This window comes from Myripristis murdjan, chromosome 13 (assembly GCF_902150065.1).
Source record: "Myripristis murdjan chromosome 13, fMyrMur1.1, whole genome shotgun sequence".
Classification (NCBI taxonomy): domain Eukaryota; kingdom Metazoa; phylum Chordata; class Actinopteri; order Holocentriformes; family Holocentridae; genus Myripristis; species Myripristis murdjan.
This window is the reverse complement of record NC_043992.1, coordinates 28,001,672-28,014,777: the sequence shown is the minus strand read 5'-3', so window position 1 is coordinate 28,014,777 and position 13,106 is coordinate 28,001,672. Positions and strand designations below refer to the sequence as shown.

Sequence of the window (13,106 nt, the reverse complement as noted above, 5' to 3'; positions counted from 1 at the left end):
AGCAGCCAATCGTTTCAGCTGCTGTAGACCAGACTAGACGATGGGGAGCAATCCAATTCATGCCTCCTCTTATAGGTGACACAGCGACTGCAGGCAAATTTCACACTTAACCAGAAGTAGTCTATTATCCCTCATTGATGACAAACAGCATTCACAAACAGAAATGCTGCGCAGCCTTTTTTTTTCTGTCAATGGCAATAAATCAATACCCTTAACACCCAGCTTTCACACTGATAAGTAATTATTACTGTTTTAATGTGATGTATGCATTTGAGGCTTGACACCTCTATCGAGATGAGATAATAAATATAGTACTTAGGGGGAAACGCTTAGAGAAAACCTTAACAAATCCTGTTTTTAATTTTTCAAACAAAATTATACTTGCTCATGATGTAACTTGTAGTAAGACATTGTGTGACATGAAAAGCAATTTAAAACATTATACAGCATCGCCATTATCTTCTCAAAAAACAAACAAACAGATCAATTGGTCTGTCTCTACAGTGCTCACAGGGTATTCTGGATAATTTTATGAGGTAAAAAATGGAGAAAGCTGTACATTTTTGATGTTCTGTAACACGTCACATACTACACATACTACATACTACATTCTACCTTATTCTACTAGAACTGGTCACTGTGACAATATTATTTTGTGAAATAGGGTTGAAACAACATAATAGCCAGAGCCATATACTTCCCTTTGTCAGTGATTAATGAATCACCTTAAAACAAAGGACCACACCAGCTAGGCTTATTGAAATAATATATCGTTGATCAATAACATTTGCTAGTTTAGATGACACAAAAGTTGCGAGGACCACACAAGTGTGGAATATGATGAAATGCAATTTTTCCTCCCACAATAGCTAATGTGATGTACCCCAAATGACTGGATGATTCAGTGTTACTGTTCTCTGTCATGTACAGATCTGTGGTAATATGTTTCACACCTAATGCATAAGATAAGGCTTTGATTAAAAAAAAAAAAAAAAAACTGGTTAACGCTTTGAGAGATGTACATGGGTGGCGTGTCCTTGTCCTTTCTGTAAATCTGAGAACCAATTAATCTTCTAGCATGAAACACAAAGCTTACATTGTCTGTGCTCACTCTTGCATTCACCAGAGTCTGTAGCAGATTAGACTCCACGTTCCCCTCTAGTCCCCCACACTATTTAATTTTGCCTGATAAAGTTTAGAACTTCCTCTGCACACAGAACATGGATGAGAGGCCGTGCAGAGCCAGTTTGGCTTATTATTTATTAGAGGACATGAGGGGCAAAAGAAAGGCCTGTGGCTCCTGCCAGCCAGCTCACCCAGCGTGGCAGAGCCAGCTAATGTGATTGGCTGAGTTGTGAGGTGTTGGTTCCATTGATGAAGGCAGACTTCTCCCCTCAGGTAGCCTATCAGGACTCTGATCACGAGCGCCTGGTTTTCATTGGAATATCAATCCACGAGTCTGTCCTAAATAATAGTGTGAGTTAGTGAGGCATGAAACTATTGCTGTCAATGAACATTAGATTCATCTGTTACCATGCCTGCATGCATAGAGAGGAGTTGAGGGGTTGGGGTGCTTGGGAGAACATTAGGTGCATGGAGTTAGCACCAAAATGAAAGCAATCTGCAGAGCATCGTAATAGAAAAACACTATTGATGGTAAAGAGATGTACACCTGATTGTGGCAGGTTTTAATGAGACTGAGCAAGACCTGTGTGGAGAAACAGATTCCTCAAACTAAGTCAACACTTCACTGTATTGATGATGATCATTTTTTCGGGGGTTACCATTGGTTAGTCTGCTCATGTCTCATTTCAGCAAAACAAGTCTTGACAGCCCGCCATAATGATCCACAATGCATTAGAGTGTTACAAAAGAATGAATCTGTAATTGCTTGAAGTCTTGCAATAATATGTTTACAGCATTTTCCATTTGAGGTATCTGCTGCCTGATGACAAGGGAAACATGTAGCCCATGGGACAAGTCTATATGCAAATCACCCCACAGACACACATCAGTTCCCTACCACAGTGCTGCAGGAGCAGACAACAGATTTAAAAGGAGCGGAGAGGGGGAAATTGAACTGAAAAGGATTTATTAGAAAAAATGTTTAACAGTGTCTTCGAAATGAAGGGTTGAACAAAGAGTCAGCTATGAGTGTACAGGATATATAGAAACCACCGCAGAATCCTGACCAGCGGGCGTTCTCTTACAAAACATATGAGGCAAAATCCAAATGAACAATATTGCCATTAATATGAAAGCTATGGGGGAGAGACATAGAGACAGTGAGAAATGGATGAGCACCCAGTGAGGCTTTGTTTACAGTTCTGAGCTTGTGGTGGCAATGTGGACCATGCTGTCAGGAGGAAACATACTCAATCTACTGTAAATGTGCTATCTGTTGGGAATGAAAACCCCCAAGGGAGATGCTCCAAATATTTATAATAACTATCAAATGTGCCAGTGGCCCTCAGGAAGAATTTATAGGGTATTTTGTGTGTGTGTGTGTGTGTGTGTGTGTGTGTGTGTGTGTGTGTTTGTGTGTGGGAGAGGGAGCTGTCCTATTATATGTACATACCAACGTTCATCTCTTGGTTCAAAGTCAAGGAAGCACTCACATATAAGCCCGTAAACAGAACAGCAGGTGGGGAAAAAAGGAGAGATGGCAGAGGACATGTTTGTTTTCTCATTTTTCTGAATGAGCTTCCTGTTACCCTGGGCCTGTCTCATAAGCCAGGTAGTTTAAAACCTTTTTTCTCCAGAGCAACACTCTGCTTTAATGAAGCAGAGAGGTGAAATCCGTAGTTTGGAGTGAAATTGGAAACTACCCTTGGCATTGGCAGAGTGAGCACTTAAAATGTGTGCAATTCAGATGCAACGATCCCGACATCATCAGTCAAGATGCTCAGATTTAGCATGCCAAATGTATGATTAAACCTGATTAGCGTTCACTTTACAGTGCTGTACATAAGTTATTCTACAGGTTCCACCACACCATCCAGGTTTTGTTAGGGCCCCCTTATTTTGAATGAGGCCTGATGAAGCAGTGCAGTGCAGAGAGACAGACATAGTATTAACAAAATTAACAAAATAACTCTTGTTATAACCTCTTGTTGTCTCCAGCTGAAAACAATAAGCTCCCATACACAGATTAGTACACATGCTCAGAATCTCCCTTCGCTCCTCTCACTATTGCTGTGTCTTGATCAGGCCCCTGAAAACAAGCCAGATGAGAAAAATGAGGCGCACAAGCTTAAAGGCGTTGCATACACAGACTTTGTCAACTTCTCCACTGCTCAAAGTCAGTTTTGTTCTCTAAGATATTTCACTATCCAGACCTGGCAAATATCTGAGCTCTGAATCTTTGCACAAAAGTACGAAAACGATGCTATGAATGCGACTGATTGCCGTGACCTGATTTGAAAACTGTTCTAACTTCACCAATATGGTAGCATGGTGATGATGGTGTGTAAATTGCCAAATAATCCCAACTTGACACTAGTTGAGAATACTATGTTTAATTTACTTACCTTAAAATCATTTTTATTTTACCGTTGTTCACAGAGAGCAGCTGTCGTCCTAAGCATGTAGTCTCTCTGACATTTTCATTCGCACAAACCATCCCAAGAGCGTATTTAAATCACACAACAATCTGCTGGAATGAGCTGCTACATGATTTCACCGCCAGCTCCACTTCTACAGAGACAAATTTTAAATCCTTTGCCATTCAAAACCAGCAAAGCATTTAAGACAGTGCTATATAAATATCAAGGTCATGATGAGCCTTTTCAACAGGAGGCCATTTCAGTTTTAATCTTTCAAGACGTAATGCACACTTGATTTTCATCCTTTATGTTATTCCTATAGGCAAGTTATATTACATAGTCAAAAATTATTTACAGCAATGGCCTGGGAGATTAGACACAGGGGAGGGAGGCTTATGCACACACACACACACACACACATATGTTTACTTAGGTCACCTTGTGGGACATTACATAGACTTACATTCATTTCCTGGAGACTTATCCTAACATCAACCACAACGACTACGTGCCTAAACCTAATTCCATTCCGTTCCACGAGGCTTGACCAAGTCTGACAGGTCCTGCCTCCCAGTCCAGGGCATCAGGGACTGCCACATGCTTTCACGTTAACTGGGAACCGGTGTTGCGGCATGTTGCTCTTCAGGGTTGTGGCAAATAAGTCATGGTGCCTTTTCTCTCCAAAACTCGCCTAGCAAGCCGCCTGTAGTACTGACTTTGGAATGGGTCGGTGAGAGATATTGAGTGTATCATTCCCTTAACCACCTAACCTTAACCTAATCCTAACCTTAACCACTGACGCCAAAAGCAGCTTTTTCCAAATGGGGACACAGCTTTTTTCCCCAACTGCATAAGCTGTCCCTAATTAACTGATGTTGAGTCTGGTGTGTGTGTGTGTGTCCAAAAGTAGGCAAAAACAGACCACACACACACGTACACACATCCTGATGCTCTCTAGTACTCCAGCTGCCACTAAGCAGCTCCACTAGAGTAGCTGGAGGTTAAGTGCCTTGTTAAAGGGCACTTTCATAGCAGTGAATGGTTCATTAAGCAGTTCATTTATAGAGCCACAAATTACACAGGGCATATATATCATACTGTGTGTAGCTCCTCTGTACTGTGATTGATAGGCTGTGGACACCATATCGACACACTTGTTGAATTGCTTAGGTTTGTATTCATATGGTGATAAATCATTCCTTAAAAGTGGGGGGGAGACAAAGAAGAGCATATGTCATGCGTGAAAGCTAGGTCAGCAATCTTTGCAGCCGCCAAGAAACCGGCTCTGTGACATTGCAATGCAAACAAGTTCTGTGCCACAGCTCCTCCCATATATCAACAGAGTAGCCTAGTTCTGGGAATTCACCCTGCCTTTCACCAAGCCAGTTAGCACTGACTTGAATGAGTGTGTACATTCTACAGCATTCGTATCTATGTTATCACCTCTTTTTCCTTCCCCTGTGTGAAACACTCTGGGACAGAAGGCTCCTGCGGTGCTATTAATCGCTGTTGCTCTGAAGGATAAGCCCCGTTTGTGTGTGGGATTAGAGAGAGGAGTGTGTGGTGTGTGGCTTGTGTCAGAGTGGATCATCGCTCTCATGGATTGTCTTGACGGGGCCCCCGGGAAATTCAGGAACTTCAGGAGGGATGACTTTGAGGCTGACTGGATTAAGGTTGCAGAATGCAGATTTGGCCAGGTGTACCAAGTCAAGCTCAAGCTCTGGCGGGAAAAATGTGCCCTGAAAAGCTTTGACACAAGCCAGGTGGCAAACAGCTTTTACAGGTAGGATTTAATTTATTAACCTATTATCCTGTTACAAGATATTAACATCTATGTCATTTCAATTCAAAACCTCTACTATTTGGTGTAAGCACATAGAGGATATATGTTTATTTTTGCATTAATATTGAACTTTACAAAATTGCTGTGCTGGTATTGATCTTTTTATTTGGCACTATTAGCTTCCTGACACCGGAAATTGCCTCCAATAGTCCACCTATTCAGTGTCGAAACACGCCTTCTCACTAACCATTGTTTTTGTTTTCACAGCAGAATGATAGATGAGGCATCCATGATAGCCAAAGTGAAATTCAAGTACATCATTTCCATCTATGGACTGTGCAGTGAGGCGACTGCCATGGTGATGGAGTACATGAGTAATGGATCGCTGGACAATCTCCTGGCCAGTCACACTTTGATGTGGCCCAAGAAGTTCCAGATGATTCATGAGGCCACCATGGGCATGAATTACCTCCACAGCATGAAACCTCCCCTCCTCCATCTGAACCTCAAGACGTCTAACATCCTACTAGATGATCACCTTCATGTCAAAGTGAGAGAAATTGAGAGAACATAAGCCTTATTTGCAGTCGTCTTAATTGTATTATGTGACGCTGGGGCTTCTTTCTCTTTCCAAAGATTTCAGATTTCGGTTTAATCAAATGGGAGGAGGGTTTAAACAAGAGTAAGTTCATGGAGCAGCTGACAGCAAGAGGGAACATAAGTTACATTCCTCCAGAAACTTTCACCCAGTCCACTGAGCCTCCAGGAACCACATTTGATGTTTACAGGTGAATTGCCAAGGGCATACCAAAACATTGCACCATCAAGTGTCACCGCTTTTTTCCCTCTGATTCACTCTGCAATTCACGTAGCTACCTTCTATCACCTTGCCCTGTTCTTTTTTTTTCTTTCATTCTCACACAAGAACTCTTACAGGAACACACACATTCTCACTTTATGTTTTTTCATTCACCTATCGTTCCCTCTTTCGCTCTACTCACTCGTTTCTTTTAAATCTTGAAAGAAAGTTACGTTTCTCACCGGTGATTTTCATGAATAATTGTGTCTTTCAAAGTCACTGATCTTACAGTGAGGTTACTGACAATTTCTTTGTGGGTGTCACTGAATGAAGCATGAACAGAAAGGAGGAATTAGGATTAAAGTGTGTCTGTCTGCCTTGATCTATAGCTTTGCAATTGTGATGTGGGAGATTCTGACACAGCAGAAGCCTTACCCAGGTAAGAATCACTGCTTTCATAACACTTTACATCTTTATAAGGTGTCGGGAGAAAGATCAAATAATATTTATGCTATTGTCACTTTTGAAATATCAAATAATGCATCAGTCATTTTTCAATTATATTATTCAACACCATTCAGTATTGCAGTCTCTCAAGAAGTGAATTACAATATTGCCCTGATAACCCCTTATTCATTCATTTTCTCTTACCACCTAATCCTTTTTAGAGTCACAGGATAACGTAACCAACCTCAACAAAAAGCACTGCGTTGTGAAATTTCATTTCGTGAGCAATATATCTCATAATGCAAATTCCTCTGTTCATGAAGAATAAGTGAAGCATATTTTTTCCAGCACAAATGGATTTCATGGAGGAACCATAGCTATAATCAGGTATTATTTTGTCATTGAGATGGTGGGCTCTAGTTTCGCAGACCAGGCGAGGCGGGGGCATAGCGCAGATGCGCTTCGCCAACTGGGTGTGGCCAGGCGGATTTTCCAAGTTTGGCACGCCGTTCTCGGTGGCGCAAGTACTCCGCCGTCCCTCCTACCGGCGCAAGGGAGGAGAGAAGGCGTGGAGTGGGTTTGACACAGCCGATTCACATGTAACCAATCAAATGAGCCCCTGTCCTCACCTTTAAAATGCGCTGCGCGAAGGCGTAATGAAAGTTTACACAGCTGACAAGGAGGTCTACTGCCGCAGGCGGAGCGGAGCCCAGGAGACCGGCGCGGAGCGGAGACCGGCGAGCAGTGCGCACACGTCACCAAAACCTCACAGGCAGGCTTCCGGGATGTCAGGCACATGAACGATGCAATAAATACTGAAAAAAACACTATTCAATGCTACGATCACAATCAGCACATACATATATCTCCATATCAACTGTCCCGTCACAGCTGATGTCAGATCAAAGGAGATTGGCACCGTTTGTGCTGATTGTGAGGTTTTGGTGATGTGCGCCAGCCAGCCAAACTTCCACTGCGCCGGCTCCGCTCCGCCTTGCGCGGAAAGTAGACGTGGTTTCAGGAGGCGAGCTTTTGGCGCACCTCGGCGAAGCCTTTTGGCACAAAACTGTCACTGCGCCAAGCCGAATCTGTCGGCACCTCCCCCCGCTGTGCCACCACTCCCATCTCCGCGCAAGTCCGTCTGCGAAACTTGGACACTGTCCGCCTCTGCCGTTTCGCCGGTCGAAACTAGCTCTGCGCGGGGTTCGCCTCACTGCGCCACCCCGCGCTGCGCCGAGAAACTAGAGCCCGGTGTAATACATAGTAAGGGTTATTTTCGTCAGGACTTTGGATCAGTGTGTGCGTTTGCCTCATGCAAAGAAATTTTCTACTGTGACTGAAGTTTTCATTCTTAGCATATGTTTCTTATTTAACTATAAGCAAAGCTTTTACTTGCATAAACATAACCTCTAGCTAACCTGTTCAGAACACATAAACTGCTTTCCTCTCACAACACAGATTGTGCTGAGACTATGTTGGAACAAACGTCCACCCACTCTGTAGCTGTGGTCATTCGCTGTATTTGTTGTTCTACACTGAGCGTCTTGCCTGCCATCTGTTTGGTGGAGCAGGGAGCAGCGTGACCACTGTGCTGATACAGGTGTCGTCCGGCAAGCGGCCGAGCGCAGAGATGATACCCGAACACAGGCCGCATGAGTGTGACCAGATGATCTGCATCATGAAGCAATGCTGGGACCAGGATCACAGGAGGAGGCCGCAGTTTTCAGGTGCTGTAGTCTTTCATGTGAATCCAGAACAATATGAGCAGATGACACCTTTACAGAACCACTGCGGGCATGCAGATGTGCAGGTGTTACTCAGTAGGTTGTCCTTTAACCCTCTGACACCTGAGCACAGGCTTTTGAATTAATTAATTAAGTTATAAGAAAATGATTTAAAAATTAGCCATTCTTTTTTGTTTTTTAGGGTGGGGAGTGGGGGTTCGTGTGTGTGATAGTTTTCTAATAAATTTCTCTCTTTTTTCAATTTTCAAGTAATCTTCATTCTTTCTTTCTTGTAAACTTTTACTAATTTCCTTTTAAATTTCCAGGCCATTTCTTGCAAAGTCGGCTTATTGCCTTTTTCCCCATTTTTTTTTTTTTAGAAAGCAATCGAGCCAATAAGCTCAGGTTTAAAGGGTTAAATGCTTGTCAGATTTCTTATTTAAAGGTGCCTGAACACCCTTCACAAGAATTTAAACAGGAAATCTGATGTCAATCCAGGTTTCAAAAGGTTAACACATAAAAACGCATATGTTACTCAGATGTTAGATGTTATAGGTACTGGTTCTCTATCATTTCATTTCAGCATGATTTCAACATTGGTTTTTAATTATCAAGGCCATGGTGGCTTTCAGTTATCACTTATCAAGTCCTCAGTCACCGACTGAATGTTGGACTGTGGAGAGAGAACACATTTTTCTGCCATTTAATTCCTCGCCAGAGTGAAATACTTCAAATGAGATTAAATCGTTTACACAAGAGGCAGCAGGTCACCTTTAGTTAGACAAGCAATTACTTCATGGCTCAAAAAGTGACGTTTATGAATACAAATTAGAGTCATATTTATTCAGTACCAGTAACTATTTTAATTTGAACTGCTCCAGGAAGTTACAGCTATTATTACCACATCTGTGACAGGATTAACCTGTGATTTATGCATGGAAGGAAAATCTTAATAGTGATACAATTAAGACATTATCTGTCTGGGACTTTGGAGTGGTACCCGCCAGAGATGAGGATTATGCATGCGACTTTGAATCAGTGAGGTCTTAGAGTCAGTCAGTTTTGCGGCACTGAAGATATAACATTTAAGTTTTCGTTCATGTGGGGGAGTTGATTTGTGCTGCAAATTCAGGAGAACAGTGCTTGTTTGTTCTACTTGCAGACACTGTGAGGAAAACTGAGGGTCTGAGTGAAGTGCTGAAGATCCCAGGAACTGAGCAGCCTCAGAGAAATGAAGACCAGAAACAGAAACCAGATTATCCCTGGCTGGTTTCTCCGACACAGAAAGTCAGTCGCACGTATTACTTCAATTGGTCATCTTCACCTTTTAATGCAGTCAGCAGGCCAGGTTAATGGTATATGAAGAGAAATATGTGAGGGAAAGTAGCATATATAGAGTACACAAATAGAAAACACAAATTTGCATTCATCTTGTTGCATCAGTGTCTCTGTGTCTTTCTGTACTTCACGCTCTCACTCCCTTTCTATTTTGGTCTCAGTCTGAATTGGAAAGAGTTATTACTTATTTTGTTCTGCCAGTTTGGTGTGGGTTTAATCAAATATTACATCACCACATATATTTTAAACAGGAAGGACATCTATGCACAGCCACTAAACAGTAGAGTCATTTGTAAAATGCCCATATTTATAGACTGATTGATAAGTGTGCTTTTTAACTGCTTATATTTGACACTTTTGATACTTTTTAAGTAACTTAATTATTTATTATTATTATTCTTTTTCCAATTTAGATTGCTTTGCCAGAGATGCGTGACCTTCCCTCAGGTAAGCACATGGGCAGAGAGGGAAGGGAAATCATGTTCATTGTAGTGCAAAGCCTGCCGGGCTGACATTTAAAAAGTGCTATTTACAGTGCCACCACTTTTCTAAGTGTTTCTGAGTGCTGAAAAGTACAGCCTGCTCAGGGAAAAAAGAGAATCAAAGTTCCAGTGTTAACGCTTGCTCGGATCTATTTAGTCTGAAATATCGCATAAAAGAATTGATTCACAGTGACAGATCCACTGTGTGCTTCCTAAGATTAATTTATGCAAGTAGTATGGCAATATTTGTCCAAATGTTTATGAAATCTCACTGATCCTGGTTTGATTTACACCACATATACTCGATAAGGTAAAAACTTCACACGCTGCAGCTCATTATAATCAAGTTCCAAAGCAATCAGAAAGCTTGATTTTCTGTTGAAAACACCGGCACATTGGAGTATTATCGTAATTAAATGAAAGAATGGACTTAACTTGATTAAAGCAAAAATTCATAAAATGGGAGTATGCGCAGTTGCATTGGTTTGAAATTTAATCCAGCTGCCTCCACTCTACAACACGTGCTCTTATTATTTCTGCAGATGTTTTCTGCGATCACTCACTGTCCTTTCATTTCACAGATGGCCAGAATGACAGGGATGGCATTCTCTCTCTCCTGTCAAAGAAAGACTTTAACAGTTTCAGACAGTCAGTAAAAAGAGAACATGTATTTGAAGTCTATTCAGATAAAAATAGTCTCCTCCACTACACTGTGGCCAGCGGGGACACAGAGAGTGTCCAGCGTGTCCTGAATCTGGGTGCTGAGGTCAACTGTCCTAGTGCCAGAGGTTACACTCCTCTCATTGTTGCTGCTCTGCACAGGTCTGTATAAACCTCTGAAACCTTTTAAAGTTACATAAGAGTAAGTTTTAAGTGGTAGAAAGCAGTTGGTTATTGTGATGAATATTATGCCTAGCAGTTCTTTTAAGGTTAACCAAAAACATGTCTAGTCATGTCATGTCTTGGATGAGCAATAGCATTGTTATAGTTTTATAGAATCTTTTAATCTATTCTGATCTGTTCGGCTGGTTTGTCTTCAAATTACAAAGGTTTGAGTGGGCTCACTTCATCTTGTCAGCATTAAAATTTAAAGATTAAAGTAATACGATGTACTAAGGATGAAACTTTTTTCCTCTGCAGGTTTCATGACATCATTTCTTTGTTGCTGGAGGAAGGGGCAGCTGCCACTCAGGGAGATGAAGACCAATGGACACCGCTCCATTTTGCCGCTCAGAATGGCGACGACAGGACTGTCCGACTCCTGCTGGACAAAGGAGCGGCGGCAGATCCGAAGGAGAAAGTTGGTTGGACACCCCTCCATCTAGCCTGCCAGAATGGCCATGAGACAGTGGCTCGACTGCTGCTGTCACGGCTGTCACAGGAAGAAGTTAAGGAACGGGAGGACATGCAGGGGAGGACGCCCCTGCACCTGGCCGGTGCCTACGGGCATCTCAGCATCGTCAAGCTCCTGCTCACTCAGGGAGCAGATCTCAATGCTACCGACTGCTCTCTGTCCACTGCCCTGCACTTATCGGCTGAAGAAGGCCATTACAGAGTAGTCAGGGAGCTGGTGAAGAGTGGGGCACATATTGACAGTGCGGACAGCAGGGGCTACACTCCACTACACCTGGCTGCTCTCAAGGGCCACACAGGCATCTGCAGGCAACTGCTGTCAGTGGGGGGCAGCGCAGATCCCAGAACCCACCAAGGCTGGACACCAATACACCTGGCTGCCCTAAGGGGCCACGAGGCCACCGTGCTCCAGCTGGAGAGTCTGGGTGGCAGTGTGAATGCTAGAGGAGAGAGAGGATGGACTCCCCTCCACCTAGCCTGTCACCAGAGCCAGCAGGAAGCGGTAGCTAAGCTGCTGGCAGCCAAAGCTGACCCAAACGTGTCAGAGGACAGCGAGGGCTGGACTCCACTGCATCTAGCGTGTAATAGCGTCAGTTTCCCAAGTGTCCTCCAGCTGATCTCACATCACGCAGATGTCAATGCCCGTAACTGGGGCAAGGCCACCCCTTTACACCTGTCTGCCCAGCATGGCTGTGCCCCAATTGTAAAGGCCCTGCTCCTGAACGGGGCAGATGGGAGCCTGCTGGACGCATCCGGATCCACAGCTCTGGATGTGGCCAAGAGGTGTCAAAGAGAGGAAGTGGTGCAACTACTGGAGAAGGAGTGCAAACCATGACTCTATCACTAAAGACAGCTTTATGAAATATTAACATTAGAGCAGAAACAACAACAATAAACAGACCTCTCATGCTATCTTGTTTTGTGATGATTAGGCCTAGATTTTATAAAGTAATTACAAAATCATTCATAAAATTGTTCATAAAATTAGGAGAACTAGTAGTAGTAGTATTGTACTCACCACTGAAATACGTTTTTGGACAATATTATTATTGTATTATATGCTCCACTGCGTATGCTTGAACAGATCCTTGAGTAAATCATATTTTACACCAAGTAGAGGGGATTTTGGCTGTTGAAAATGGTACTGCACAAACACATTGAGCTCAGGTGAAGCACATCACAGTGGAAGAGCATATTTTGGTTCTTCTCTTTGAAATTCCTTGCCTCCATTAGTTTTCCTGCGTAATGGACATAATTCTGCTGTCACGTGTGGATACATTTTAAAAGTAAATATGATTGGTTTGACTTATGGAGGTTTTATTTGATTAGAAGAAATAATTTACACATGTCAAGCTATGTGTGTATAGTCTCATGTGTAAAATCACCTGGCAAAGATATTAATGAAAAAGGTAGTGGATCACTGTTATTGGCATGGATATAAATATGATCACTGAATCTTGAGCTATGAATGCATGTATGTTTTATGAGCCAGCAGGAGTGATGGTGGAGGAGAAGTCTATCACTCGCTCCCAAAAAGTGAGGAATGGACTGCTCAGGTTGTGCCATATTCATTTAACATGGTGACACCTTGTCAGATTGAACTGTGATGGATTCTAGATTTACACTGCCCTGCAC

The 13,106-nt window shown here is 42.7% G+C and overlaps 1 protein-coding gene across 1 annotated transcript; it reads left to right on the top strand.

Moving 5' to 3' along the window:
* The first annotated feature begins 4,964 nt into the window (after window positions 1-4,964).
* On the top strand, window positions 4,965-12,585 carry ankk1 (ankyrin repeat and kinase domain containing 1). Its single transcript, XM_030067075.1, has 9 exons — window positions 4,965-5,328; window positions 5,596-5,878; window positions 5,965-6,116; window positions 6,517-6,566; window positions 8,146-8,301; window positions 9,461-9,585; window positions 10,050-10,083; window positions 10,700-10,940; window positions 11,259-12,585. Exons 1-9 carry the CDS (start codon window positions 5,144-5,146, stop codon window positions 12,304-12,306), a joined length of 2,274 nt encoding a protein of 757 aa, XP_029922935.1. The 5' UTR covers window positions 4,965-5,143; the 3' UTR covers window positions 12,307-12,585.
* Window positions 12,586-13,106: the final 521 nt, after the last annotated feature.

Excerpts from the sequence above, each read along its gene's own strand:
- ankk1 (XM_030067075.1), top strand. The coding sequence starts at position 5,144 with ATGGATTGTCTTGACGGGGCCCCCGGGAAATTCAGGAACTTCAGGAGG. Across the intron at positions 5,329-5,595 it reads GTGGCAAACAGCTTTTACAG|CAGAATGATAGATGAGGCAT; the intron begins GTAGGATTTAAT and ends TTGTTTTCACAG. Across the intron at positions 10,084-10,699 it reads GATGCGTGACCTTCCCTCAG|ATGGCCAGAATGACAGGGAT; the intron begins GTAAGCACATGG and ends TTCATTTCACAG.